Consider the following 14352-nt stretch of genomic DNA (forward strand, 5'->3'; position numbering starts at 1 on the left):
TAAATGCTAAAATGCTCCCATTAATCTTGTACAGATGTTCCTCAAAACTTCAGTCTGACACGAATGAGTAATTTATGCCTTGCCATAGGCTCATAAAAAAACACTGCAGAGCTGATTGTTGTAATTTAACTCATATATCTCTCTGACTTAAACTAACTTGGAACATACTCGACCTGCACATTAGACAGGCAACCTCACTTGACTGTTCTATGGTTTATGATTGATGTTTGATTTTTATGACCTTGCTTTTAAATGATTTAATCTTTTCCAAATGTTATTCTATTGACTTTTTACCTGATCTTACCTCTTTTTTTTGTTGTTGTTGTGTTCAGTGGTGGAAAGTAAGTATATTTACTTAAGTACTGTACAATTTTGAGGTATTTGTACTTGAGTATTTACCCAAATATTGTACTTTTACTCCATTACAAAAAAACTTTAGTTAGGCTATTAGTAGCCTCGGAAACCCAGACGTTTTTATTTCCAGGGAGAAAAGGGCTATTACGCCTATTAGTTACTTTGGTTATTATTACAAAACAGACATAATCATTAAACACACATTAAACAGCCCTATACATTTTGGCCATTTGAAAATAGCAGATCTACAAGCTCACAATGCGTCACATTTCAAAAGGTTTTTAGACATTTGAAAACTTGAAATGGGAATATGGGACATTCTGTATAATGACGAATTGAGTACTTTTACTTTTGGTACTTTAAGTACATTTTGATACCAAGACTTTTGTACTTTCACTCAAGTCAATTTTGAATTCCGGACTTGTAACGAAGTATTTCTACATAATACTATTAATACTTTTACTGTTATAAGTACAAAATGTGAATACTTTTTACACCACTGGTTGTGTTTCAGTTGATACACTGCTGAAGCACATTCCGCTAATTAGGTCCTTTCCCAGAGAGTTCAAGGAAGGACCATGAGTCATGCCCAGCAGTGTAAATTATGCATTGCTGTGTCTGTCTCTGGTGTCTACATACACGCATGTTGCCACGCAGGGAACCACATGCAGAAGATAGTCCAAATGGTTAATAAAAAGGGCCGGCTGGCACTTCTTCAAAGGGAGGAGAATCAGTCAGATCTAGATTGTGTTAATCACTGTGGAATGTGAACTTAAAAAGAACATAATTATTTTGTCTTTTTTTAATGCCCCTGCAGTCCTCTGTGTACTTACAGGTGTATAGGCGCTCTGTCCGTGCTGTACCTTTGTACAATTTCGAGATATTTGTACTTGAGTAGGCCTATGTATAATGTTCCATACTTTTACTACGCTCGTAGATCTGCTATATTCAAAAGATCTGTATACATTTGAAAACATCGAAATGGGACATTCTGCATAATGATGAGTAGGCTACTTTCTACTTTTGGTATTACATTTTGATATAATTTGTACTCAAGTACATTTTAAATTCCTGACTTTTACTTGTATTACACATATTAGTACTTCTATTGCAGTATTGATACTTTTACTTTAGTAAAGATTGTGAGTACTTTTCTGAGAACCACAGTTCTTCTTCCACCATCATCAGTCACTCATCACTGTCAGTCAACAGTTTACTTTAGTAAAAATTGTGAGTACTTTTCTGAGAACCACACAGTTCTTCCACCATCATCAGTCACTAGTCATCACTGTCAGTCAACACCTGCATATTATATGTGAGCGGTAGTGGCTGCCCCACCCTAGCCTGGTTAATAAACCAGACCGAATCAGCCGTTGGCAAAAAAAAGTTGCCTACCAGCGGATTACCGCGACAGTGTTGTGTGATATTAGTCTGGTTTATTAGCCAGGCTAGCCCCACCCACCCACTGACACCGTCCCGCCCATAGGCCCCACCTCGTTGGGGCGCGGTCCCAAAGGGTGGAGTCCACGATCCCAAGGGTGGAGTCGCGTCCACCGCAGCGAGCAGCAGCGAACAGCAGTGGGAACATTTTCACCTACTTTTACTACCTCCATTGCAGCTGCAGCAGTTCCTCCTTGTCTTGACGCGCGCCTCTTCTCTCCTCTGCGCTTGGGAATTGGGGGGAGAAAACAACACAGCGATCCCTCGCTTCCCTCTCCCCCGGACCCGACCCCGACCTGTCCTGTCCACCCCCGAACCAAGGTATCTTATAATAGGATGACAGCAGATCCACTGCGCTCGGCCATGGGCATCGGCAGCGTTGGGGAGACGTCGCTGGCGTTGCCCTCGGACAACAAGCTGCGTACGGGACAGCAGCGCGTCCTGGACCAGGTTCACACCATCAAGAGGAGCAAGTCCAAGCCGCAGGGACAGAATGGATCGCTCTCACCCTCAAGTAGGACAACTTTGATTGCATTTCCCCTAGCCTACTAGCCCTCCCTAGTCCCCTTTCGGGACCCTTGGCTAAATTGGCTTATCTTTTCTGTACTTGGCTTACCTTTTCTGTACTTGGCTTACCTTTGGGACGTCCCAAATACAGAAAAGGTAAACCAATTCGATCCCGAAATGGGGCAAAACAACTTCCCCCAGTGCTGATTATATAAGTCTGTCTATTATGGCTGTTGCTGTTGGCTGTTATCATGCTTACCATTAGGCTATAGATATACTATTACAGTGCAATGCAATGCGTTTTGAAATGCATAGGCCTGTTGCTAAAATGCTACTATTCTTGTTTATTATTCAGTAAGAGAGAGAGATCGTGCGTGCGTGCACACCTGTGTTGTAAACAGACATTGGCCCAGTGTCAATGAGTTGTCATGCACTCACATTAACACTAATGCATACATAGCCTACATATGATTTATTATTAGTCCTATAAAAGCAAGCCTTTTTGGCACGAAACAATCAGTTCCATGAAAATGACAAAACGACGGTTTGTTGTTGTTCTTGTAACTTTTTAAATTATTCATAGTTTCAACCCATGCAGAGTGCAGTCAAACTCCACCTCCTACTGGCCATATTGAGCTACTGCAGTAGCTGCTATATTGAAATTGATTGATTGATTGATTGAAGAATTTATTAACAGTTTGCAGAATTACAGTACATTTCAAGCACAAACTCAATACAAAGGCTGTTAACTGTGAGTGGACGACCCAATTAAGCATTACACTTGTTTCCAACAGGGTCCACCATGTTCAAATCATCAAAACATTTAGAGACGTACAAATAGACACTTCTATAGACAGAACAGGAATTCATCAAAAAGGAGGTAAAAAGGGAAAAGAAATATATACAGTGAGGGGAAAGAAGGGGGGGGCGGGGGGGGATTCAGATTTTACGGGGGCCAGTTTCGAATTGCAGCCATCCGTAGGTGCCCTTTGAGAGCGGTTTTGAAGGAGTCAAGGGATTCGCATGTCTTAATGACAGTTGGTAGGGCGTTCCACATTTTGGTGGCATAGGAGCGAAAAGAATTTAGTCCCTTGTTTGTGCCGAATCTGGGTTGTACATGGTTCGTTGCACTCCCTCTGGTGTTGTGGGTGTGGACTTCGTTAACATTAAGGAAGTATCTAGACAGGTACATGGGTATCTTGGTGGTGTATCGAATCTTGTGGACCAGACCCATTGCAAGATGCTGTACTCTGTCGTCGACCCTAAGCCATTCCAGCCTGTCGAAGTGGGCAGGGGTGAGGTGGGTTCGGGGGGCTAGATCAAGTAGGAGCCTGACCAGTTTGTTTTGGGAAGTCTGGAGCCTGGTTTTAAGGGCCTTTGAGGTGCTGTGGTACCAGGAGGTGCATGCATAGTCAAAGAAGTAGCTGCTATATTGAAATAGTAGAACACTGAATATGCATAAACTCTCTGCCACGTTGATATAATTCTCTCTATATCTGATGCTTCGTAGTCGTGTGTGTTATAGACAGAACGTTGTCTGTTTGCTTAAAGAGCTGGAGAGACAGACAGACCCTGTTACTGAACAAACACTATAGTAGTCTACTGTATAGCAATGATGACAATGAATGATCATAGGCTAGTAGAGCTATTTAACACTTATTTTAGTTAACCAAAGGAAAGCCTCACTAGGTAACTTTTTTAAATGAATTCAATCTGTATCTGCATGGTATGTTAATGCAATATAACCTTAATATACAATAGGGCTGGTTGTATTTAGTCCCCCTGCTCTTCTATTGAGACATTTAGATTGTGTCAAAGGTCATGTCTCACCCAGACACGCAGCATCTGACACGGATTTTGACAATGATTGTCAAGATTCAATTCATCCCCTGAGCAAGCAGGCTGGCTCTGTTAGCTCAATGGTAAAAAAAAATGCCAGCACTTGCACCGTTCAAATCCGGGGTAGAGGAGGAAAGTAAAGTATTTAATTCTTAATTGTTCTGTTAAAAGTGTGCTGTTTTCAGCAGGGAATAAACTTGAGCTTCAGGATTTGCAAACATGAACGATTTACCCTATAAACTAAATGAGGTTTATATAAGTCATGGTGAACTTTGTGCAGATAATACATAATATAACATCAACATAAGAAAACATGACAAGAACTAGCATCTGGAGATGTGGAACCGGGAACCCCTTTTGGTGTTACACATTATGTTATAATTTAGCTATTGGAAAATAGCAGATCTACAAGCTCATAGCGCGCCACCGAGTGGCGCGCTATGAGCTTGTAGGTCTGAAGATTTGTTTTAAATTTCGAGGTCGGGCCCAAATGGGTTAAATTTGAGACAGAAATCTGATATTGTGATTGGGTGAGAAAACAAGTAAACAACTCTTCTGAGAAATGTTAGCACACTGAATTTATGACGGTATTTAAAATAAATGCTTCAGCCAAACAGCCAGTTTGATTCAAAAACATTGCGACAGAACGTCTATTTTGCTAAGGATAAACTGGCCAAGAGGCAAATAAGTTTCACGAATGAAAGAACAAACATATGGCAACATAACATCTACTCATTCTACTGTACCTAACACACAAGTGTTATGGGGTTTTTCTCTCACCCAATCACGATTCAAGATGTTTGCTTCGTATTTAAAATACTGCGTACTGAGTCAGATCGGGGGAGATTTATGGCTCCTTGACAGAATGAAGCAGTTCTACCCAGATCTCTATCTCTGACAGTTGTTGGACCGGGGCCAGAAAGGACTTTCCCATTGAAGAGAGGGAATTAATTTCTCCGTTAAGCATGAGTCACCTTTTAAAGTTTTTATACCTCTCTCGATCTCTACACTCCTCCCAGTCATTTTGTAAAGCCTTGTTTTGTGTGTGTGTTGGAAATCAAATCAGTAATTTTCAGCAAGCAACACTGTCTGTCTACCGCTCTCGGCTGGCTCTATCACTGGTATCACCCTTAACCCAGTTAAGACTGCCACGACAGCTTCGTTCGCTTCCCGCGTTTACGCGTCTTACTTGTAAGATAAGACCTGAGGACCCGATCTTAAACTCCCAACAGTTTTCTGAAAACACTTGGCTGTTACTAGGGACAACCCTAAGCCTATAATGGTCTTGGTGAGTTCCAAAACCCAAAACGCATGGCACGGCACGGCAATTTCCCATTAATAATCCCCTGACAAAGACAGACGAAGTGCTACATGCTGATGAACTATCATTGGTGGATTGATTGAAGTTCCCAGACACCCGCCTAACAACTGAGTGACATAACCTCATCATCATCTGCCTCTGAAGATTAGCAGCAGACAAACACATTTCAGTTGATCTTGCAGGATGAACCACTTGCACCCTATAGCTTTCCTATAGTATAGACCAGGGGTGCCCAAAAGGTAGATCGCGATCTACCAGTAGATCACAAAGGCTGTGCAGGTAGATCACATGACATGCCCCTAAAGAGTATTTCATTTAAATATATTGAAGAAAAAAAACGATAAAAAACAAAACAAAAAAACATTTCTCCCCCTCTATTTCCCATTCCAAACTATTTTCAGCAATGGTATAATAATTGATTTGGTGGGTAGATCTTGCCGAGCTGGTCATTTTGAAAGTAGCTCTCAAGTCAAAAAGTGTGGGCACCCCTGGTATAGACCAATCCACAGAGGAGTGGCCTGAGCGCAGCCATAGCTGAGGTGACACAGCTTGACACATTACGCGTAAATAGCCCAATCTACAAGCTTCCTAACATGACACGTGATAGCCTGGCTTATTGGCGAGGCTATAGACACGTGAGCTTGTAGATCGTCTATTTTTTTAGATTTGAACATAAATGGACTTTTAGTACTACTGGATCTCTTCTCCAGTCCCTCCCTAACATTTTAGTCTAGTTTTTATTTGTTGAAGAAATTGTCAATATACTGCCCACAAGAAAGGCAGTGTATCTCTGACCGTATATGTATCTCTCACACTAAAAATGTCTTCTACATCCTGACAGTTTTCTGAAAAAGCTATGTTTCTGTGTCAGTCGTTCATCGATTTTTCAAAAATAGCAGACCTACAAGCTCGTAGCGCGCCACTCGGTGGCGCGCTATGAGCTTGTAGATCTGCTATTTTTCAATAGCTAAAGCATAACATAATGCTAACACCAAAAGGGGTTCCCGCCCAAAATGGCTTAAAAGTGCATGATTGGATGTATGTATCAAGATAACCTTATCTGCCTCTGATAATCGCCATGCCAACACCGGTCCGTATGGGTGTGACACAGCTGTGTTTGCCGTCATTAAGTGGTGCGGAAAGATAAACTTCTCTAAAACATTGGTTCCCGAACAATGGGCCAGGCTGTCAACTTGTAGACATGCTTTTTTCTGTTCTGTCTGGGTTCCGGGCAAACATCTCATTTATTTTTTGGGTGTTGAGCTATAACACCGTTTGGGAACCACTGCTCTGGAATCATTTTAAACTGTCAGACACGGTATAACTGATAATGTATAATAATAATAATAATAATAAAACTTTATTTGTATAGCACCTTTCATGACATGAAATGCAGCTCAAAGTGCTTTACACAAAAAAAGAAAAGAAAGGCAGGGCATAAACAATACAGTGAGGACATGAATAATTTTTTTTTTAAAAATACAAATAAATCAATTAAAAGCAAGGGTGTATGGTAGTTATAATGTGCTGTTCCGCAGCCGCTGAGCTTATAACAATGCATTATAAACAGCACTTAACAATACTTCATAAACCTGGTTATAAGTGCTGTGAAGCCTGATTATAAGTGCATTGTAATGCATTATAAATGTGATTATAATGCATCATAGACCTGACCTTTTAGGTAAAGGGTTACCTAGTGATCTGGTGTCAGATTTGTCTCTCTCTCATTGTGGTCATCATCTCTGTCTCTCTCTCTCTCTCTCCTCAGGTCCAAATCAGTTGAGTGTGTTCACAGAGTTTGGCTCCTTCAAGTTTGCTCCGTCCAAAGCCAACGGAAGCATCAGTCAGCTGGGCAACTACAACACATTGAACACAGGCGTCCATAAAAGGGTCAGTAACAACCTCCCTCATGTAGGGAAGTTGGATTTATCATTATCATGTCGATATCATGATATGAGACTAGATTTGGGATATTGAGATATGGCACAAGTGTTTTGCTCGTTCACCTTAAGCCCCATTTTATACTTTTATAAAAATTCTCCCAAATGTAAGAAAAAGCTCTCAACACATTGTGGTGTTGTGAGCTTGTAGATTGCCTTTTTGTCTCCACCAGGCCGAAGGCATGGGGAGAGAGTATGTTTTGCACTCCGTCCGTGTGTGTGTGTGTGTGTGTGTGTGTCCGTCCGTCCTTCCGTCCGTCCTTTACCAGCTAATCTCCGGCACCGTTAACCCGGTCGATGCCAAACTTTGCACACACACTCCCTGGATGCCAACGATGAACCTCTGCCCCACATTTTCCAGAACGGCGTGTTATAGCGCCACCATGAGGCAGCTTTTCACATGTTTTACCTAAAACTGCACCCATCAGTGTGAAACGTTGCATGCACACTCCCTAGAGACAAACCTTTGACCTGCATTTTCCGCATCTGCCTTTCATAGCGCCACCAGGAGGCCGACTTTTGTAAAACACATTTTTGGATATTACTCCTCCATATTCTGTCCAAAAATCTCACAAATCGTTACACAGTATCTCTATGGTCATGTGCTCAAGTCGGATCTGTCCGATATTTCATATTCCATCCTAATTGGCTATAATTTGCTTTCACAGTTTGCCCCGTTTTTAACAAAAGCCTCAAATCATGAACGCAGCGTGCAATTTACGTGAAATCTTTCACACATTTTCTTACTAGGCTGAGGAATATATCCCACCCTTTTCACATTGGCCTGTTATAGCGCCACCAACAGGTTGATTTTTGCAAAACACATTTTTGGAACAAAATGCCTCAAATCATCCAATTGCCATCAAAGGCGTATGAAGAAATGGCACGCTTTTCACATTGGCCTATTATAGCGCCACCAGGAGGCCACAGCCTGACCTGCCCTGGTGGAGACCTGTGCCCCGAGGGGCACTTTTTCTAGTCTCCCACTATTTTGAAAATTCTTGGTCAAACATATATAGGGATGTTATGATAGCCTGTATTAAATATATACTCAATACTATACAGTCATGATATCATGTCCACGATGTGATATCAACGATATAAATGAATACATAAACTAAATAATGTTCCATAATGCTATGGTTCATTATGGTTTAATGTGACATACTCTGCTTGCTTCAGGATTTGTGGCACTCTGGCTTGTTGAGATGCCATGATACAATATTGTTACATCCCAACATAAAATATCATATTTGATTTTCTTCATCGCCCACCCCTACATTGCTCATGACCTGTCATGAAGATACTCAATAAGCAAACCTTATTCCTCCCACGGTGTGTGTATCTGTGTATGTGTGTATGTGTGCGTGCGTGCGTGCTTTTGCTCTACTGCTGTGAATAAGGACTTGGAAAATTGGAAATGTGATCCAGACCCATGTTGAGACGACCATGTGTTGCTGATTCATTGTTGTCATGCTCATGTTGTGGAGGCAGCAATATATCATCTGTCTACTGTCTTCCCATTTTCATTCTTGTGGAGTATTCCTTCACCATTATTTGGACAAGTTCTCTCATCTATAGTGCTGTGTTTCTCAACCGGGTGTCCAGGGGTCATTGATTGCTATGCTGGCTTGTGGTGGACATGTTTGTCAAAATTCCATTTTTGGCACGGACATACATAATTAGTGGACAATAAAAAGCATAAAAAGCTAGCCCTGAATGACCATAATATGCCGGTAACTCTGAGAGTGTTCAAATGGAACATTTGGTTCCATTTGAACACTCAGAGGGGGTTTTGCAACGGGGACCCACTAGTACTAGTTGGACTCTATGACATAGTGACGTAGTAAATGTGTTACATATGTTAAGTGTTACATATTCTGAATAAAACCTGGACACTTGGCATTCAGTAATTGGGTCTTATGATCAAAATAAGAACATTATAATGGTGTGTAAAAAAGAAAATATGTGCCACTAATGTCCGTGTACGGACATATCGATGGCCCCTGCTTGACTCCGAGAGGGTCAAGGAGGAGTGAGGCCCTGTCAGTTCGGATCTAGTCCAACATTTTAACCCATTTTGACCTGAGATCAGATTCTAAAAAATGTCTTCTACATCCTGACAGTTTTCTGAAAAAGCTATGTTTCTATGTCAGTCGTTCTTCGATTTTTCAAAAATAGCAGACCTACAAGCTCGTAGCGCGCCACTCGGTGGCGCGCTATGAGCTTGTAGATCTGCTATTTTTCAATAGCTAAAGCATAACATAATGTTAACACCAAAAGGGGTTCCCGCCCAAAATGGGTTGCGCAAAATCATAGCTTTGCTTTTACATCCGGTGTCTGCCTGTAAGTTCTCAATGTGATATCAGTCCAGCTTGTCATGCAGTTTGATCTGCTATCTAATCCTGTAACCTTGATCCTTAACATACATGGAACGTCATTGTGAAGGACAGTAATATTGTAGCAAAAATGTAACCGCTTTGTTACATTGCAATTATATTATCAGAAATATTGTGTCAAACTTGTTCAAAAAGTAAAACCAAAGCTTGTAGCTTCAGCTTGTCATACAGCAACTTGTGTGAGTGTTTGCAACCGTGCGTGAGTGCATGCGTGTGTGTGTGCGCACACACACATATGGGGGGTCTTAGCTTTTATCAGATGTAAGAAGGGTGGACTTCAAGGAAAAATGTTTGGGAACCACTGATTTAGTGTTCTCCCTTACAGTATCCACCCGTAACTAGTTTCTGATGTACTGTACATGTACTGTACAAGCCTCTTCACGTTTCAACAGTGAATTCCCTCCATATCTCACGACTACAAATGTCTCCCAAGATTTGTATTTAGCTGTTGACTAGTCAGCATGTGGTCTTTTACCGATGATGTCATAAAGATGCAGAGACACATGGGTAAATTCTAGGTAACAATGAAAATTGCATTTTGTAAAGCAGAACACTATATTGGACCACAGTTTATAAACATAAAAAGAAAGTTAGTGATGGATTTGCTTAATCCAGACTAAAGATTCACAGGCTCACGGGAGAAGTTTGACAGAAACTGGTCTACGTTTATCTCATATGTTGATTCTTGAAGACTTTACATTCACCAGCCTCTTGAGCCCCATTGCCCCCGCCGGTGGGGGCAGAGACTGTCCACCTCATGAACAGCTCTCGGCGGGTAAATGGAGACCCAATTGGTCTCCGGTTCCAACTCTGATGTTTTTGATTTCCCCCCCTGGACCCCCCTGGGGTTTAAGAGGTTTTAAGGGGCAGGTGAGGGAACCGGTGACCAGACCCCATGCTCCATCCCCCTAGTCGGGACTGGAGATGACAGGGCCGGAATGCACCTCCCTCCCGATGTTATGATTGCTGGTGGTGGTTACTACCATTACTACTACTATTGATTAACATTATTTGCTATATTAGATTAGATTTTTTTCCCCTTTTTTTCCTTTTAGTTTGTGTGCCTTTTTTTGTTTTCTTGTGTATTCGTGTGCTATCTTATGTTTTTGTATCCATTCCGTGTATATATATCGATCTTTGTATCTATGTTTGCTGTTTCTGGACGGGGGGACGGGGGGGGGGGCTGTTTTGACTGAACTGTAAAAAGGAATAAAAACAAACTAAACACAAAAAGATTCACAAAATAAGAAGTTGTCATCAAAAGACATAAGTTTCTTATTCTGAACTTTTGTACCACTTAAACCCTAGATATTTACAGGGCTCTGTACAATGTCTGCTAGTATTGTATTGCGTTGTACATCGGCTATGTTTGCTAAAAGTTCAGGCGAGAATAGGGGCTCTAGGGTTCGTGTTGTTAAAAAAGTAAAAAGTACAATGGTGACTGTAATCTAATACTTCATCATCAAAACCTTTACTGTATTTAAACTCGGAGTACAGTTCAGGGGCAAGGCCTCATTTACAATGTAGCTCAGGTTAGGTATGCAAATGATTGATTAATTAATTAATTGATCATTGATCAACTTTTCGATCATTTAACCGGTTAGTTGATAATCTACATTTTGTGGATATACAGAAAGAATACAAAAGCCATATTCCTTAATCAAATATGTATTTGACCATTTGAGATGCAGGGCCAGGCAATGGCATCTTTTATGAGGAATAAAATGAAATGTCTCGTCTGTCACATGATCACATGCAAAAGCAGAGACATTTCTGTGGCTACCAATTAAGGTGGGGGGACTTTTTTTAACCGGCCCACATGTGCAAATAAACTGCCCGATGATAGAACTGCATAATTATCAATCAATTTAGTTTGATTGAAGAATTTCTTAACAGTGATTTAATACATTTCCGATTTATTGTTAACATCCCTAACCGAGGTACTTTCTTGAAATGATCTTGTTACCTAATAAAAAGAAAACTAATTCAGGGGTTCTCAACGTTTTTGGCCGGGGACCCCCGGAAATGCTTTGGCAATGTCTCGGGACTCCCGCCCCGCCCCCTCCCGACCCCCAATATAAAGTGTATGCATGTACTATGTGTACTATATGTAAACTCTTCATTTCCACTTTAGCCATTCAGTTGCAACCCCCCCCCTTTTTTTTAAATAATTTGGCGACCCCCCCCAAAATAATTTGGCGACCCCCCGCCCCCCCCCCCCACCCCCCCGAGGGGTCGCGACCCACGGGTTGAGAACCCCTGCACTAATTGACTACTGGCTATGTGGTGGCTATAGTAGTCGACTAGTTTGGTGAAACCCTTAATGCGTACATACAGTACAGTACAGTACAGTACAGTACACGCATGCAGCTGTATAGTGCGTGGCGTCACTGGCGTGCATTCGATTGAGTGCAAGCCCATTCCTCCAAGTGTGTGTGATCGTATATCCAGCGCCCCTCGGGGCTTCTCTCACATCCAGCGCGTAGAAAGCCCTCCTCAGCTGCGGTCCTGTGAAGTGTGTAAGCGTAGCACAGGTGAACAGGTGAAGGCATTGTGCTAGAATTCCCTCAGGGACGTGAGCTCGGGTCTCTCTCTTCTCTTCTCTTCTCTCTCTGTGTGTGTCCACAGCTCTGCTTCTCCCCGGGTCTTGTTCCCCTGCTGCTGAGAATGGAATTCCATGTTTCTTTTTGCTGGCTTCCTTCCGCTCAGCATGTTTGTATTATTGTATTATCCATACATACACCGGAAAAACCCACCTGTTCAGGCAGGCATATGGCTGACCTCTGCTGCAGGCTGTACCTTAGTTATGTTTTGTTTTTAATTATGTTTGTATAAACTGTTTTAATCTGTTGTACGGTGACCTTGAGTGCCCTGAAAGGCGCCTTATAAATAACATTTATTATTATTATTATTATTAAAGTCAGCGGTGGAAAAAGTACAAAATGTCTACATGTTTACATATTGGCTTTTAATGACATGCCCAAAGCAGAGGAAACCATACAAGGCACCAACCTGCTCATCGGGAGCAGTTAGGGGTTCAGTCAGTGTCTTGCTCAAGGACACAGTAACACAGGGGGAGCCGGGAGTGAATTGGGAATCTTCCCAACGTCTCAAACGTCCGCTCTCACTCCTGAGCCATACTAGTCCCTATACTCTGCATGCTATGCTCCCTCTATACCAGGGGTTCTCAACGTTTTTGTCCGGGGACCCCCGGAAATGCTTTGGCAATGTCTCGGGACCCCCGCCCCGCCCCCAAATATAAATTGACTGCTTCAATAACCATAATAATAGAGACAATAGTTGCCATTAGAGCCATTCAGTTGCTTTTTTTTTATAATTTGGGGACCCCCCAAAATAATTTGGAGACCCCCCGAGGGGTCGCGACCCACGGGTTGAGAACCCCTGCTCTATACCACATTTCTTGTGAGCTTGTTGATCAAAGTTTGTGCCACCAATAGGGACACGGGTCCATGTCTTTTTGGCCTTCTGTTTGTCTCATAGTCACTATAAGAGGGCGAGGCAGGGTGAACTCCATGCTGAATTCTAGGTCGTCGTTCAAATTTCACAGAGGAGTATGGGTGACTTCACTGATCTATTTGCGTGCGTGCGTGCGTGCGTGCGTGCGTGCGTGCGTGCGTGCGTGCGTGCGTGCGTGCGTGCGTGCGTGCGTGCGTGGGTTTGGACACGTTTGTGTGTGTGTGTGGTGTGTGTGCAGAGTTGGGCTGACTGACTTGACCCTGCAGTGACTTTGAGTTGTGACATGTCTAGTGAGAGTGGTAATGTGCTAGTGCTGCTGATGAAGACACACATCATCAATCATCATCATCATCATCAGAATGATATCATATCACTGCATGCATACTGTATATTTCTCACTGTGTGGTCAGCAGTTCTTCATCTGCAACTATGTGGGTTGTTCATACAAAATCTAAATATAACCACATTGATAGGTTGAATTCTTCAAAATGAGCTAAATTGGCGTTTTTACAAGCTCACAATGCATCACAAGTCGTGACATGTTCTGATCTTGTAGATCTGTGCTATATTTTTGATTGTTTTAATTTAAAAATTTTGACAAAAACGATTGTGATCAAAACACAATACCATATCATTGTACTACGATATCCAAAATCCCACATGATTTCTAAACTTATCTCACAGTACTGATATAATAGATCTATTGCCCTATAGGCCAATGTTACATTTAAGTGCTAGAGAAATGCAAGTAGGCCAATGGAAGACAGATCTTCTCCTCGTGATGGCCAGGGACATGTTAAAATGGTAAATGGTGCGTTTATATAGCGCCTTTATCCAAGGCGCTTTACATAGATTGTGCATTTACATTCACCCATATCACACACACTGACACACATTCAAACACCGATGCCGGAGGAAACCATGCAAGGCACCAACCTGCACATCGGGAGCAATTAGGGGTTCAGAGTCTTGCTCAAGGACACTTCGACACTAACTCTGGGGGAGCCCGGGTTGGAACTGGGAACCTTGCAGTTTCCATCCGGTCACTCTACCCCTGAGCCACTGCCGGCCCATG

The 14352-nt window shown here is 42.2% G+C and overlaps 1 protein-coding gene across 1 annotated transcript in view; it reads left to right on the forward strand.

Annotated features, from left to right (window-relative positions):
- The first annotated feature begins 1969 nt into the window (after nucleotides 1-1969).
- pkp1a (plakophilin 1a) overlaps nucleotides 1970-14352 on the forward strand; it is a 33700-nt gene continuing 21317 nt past the window's right edge. The window contains exons 1-2 of the mRNA XM_079493703.1: nucleotides 1970-2308; nucleotides 7230-7351. Coding sequence (XP_079349829.1) covers nucleotides 2131-2308; nucleotides 7230-7351 — 300 coding nt within the window. The 5' untranslated portion in view covers nucleotides 1970-2130. The remainder of the gene's footprint in view (nucleotides 2309-7229; nucleotides 7352-14352) is intronic.

Source organism: Electrona antarctica (genome assembly GCF_951216825.1).
Source record: "Electrona antarctica genome assembly, chromosome: 2".
NCBI classification, from domain to species: Eukaryota; Metazoa; Chordata; class Actinopteri; order Myctophiformes; family Myctophidae; genus Electrona; species Electrona antarctica.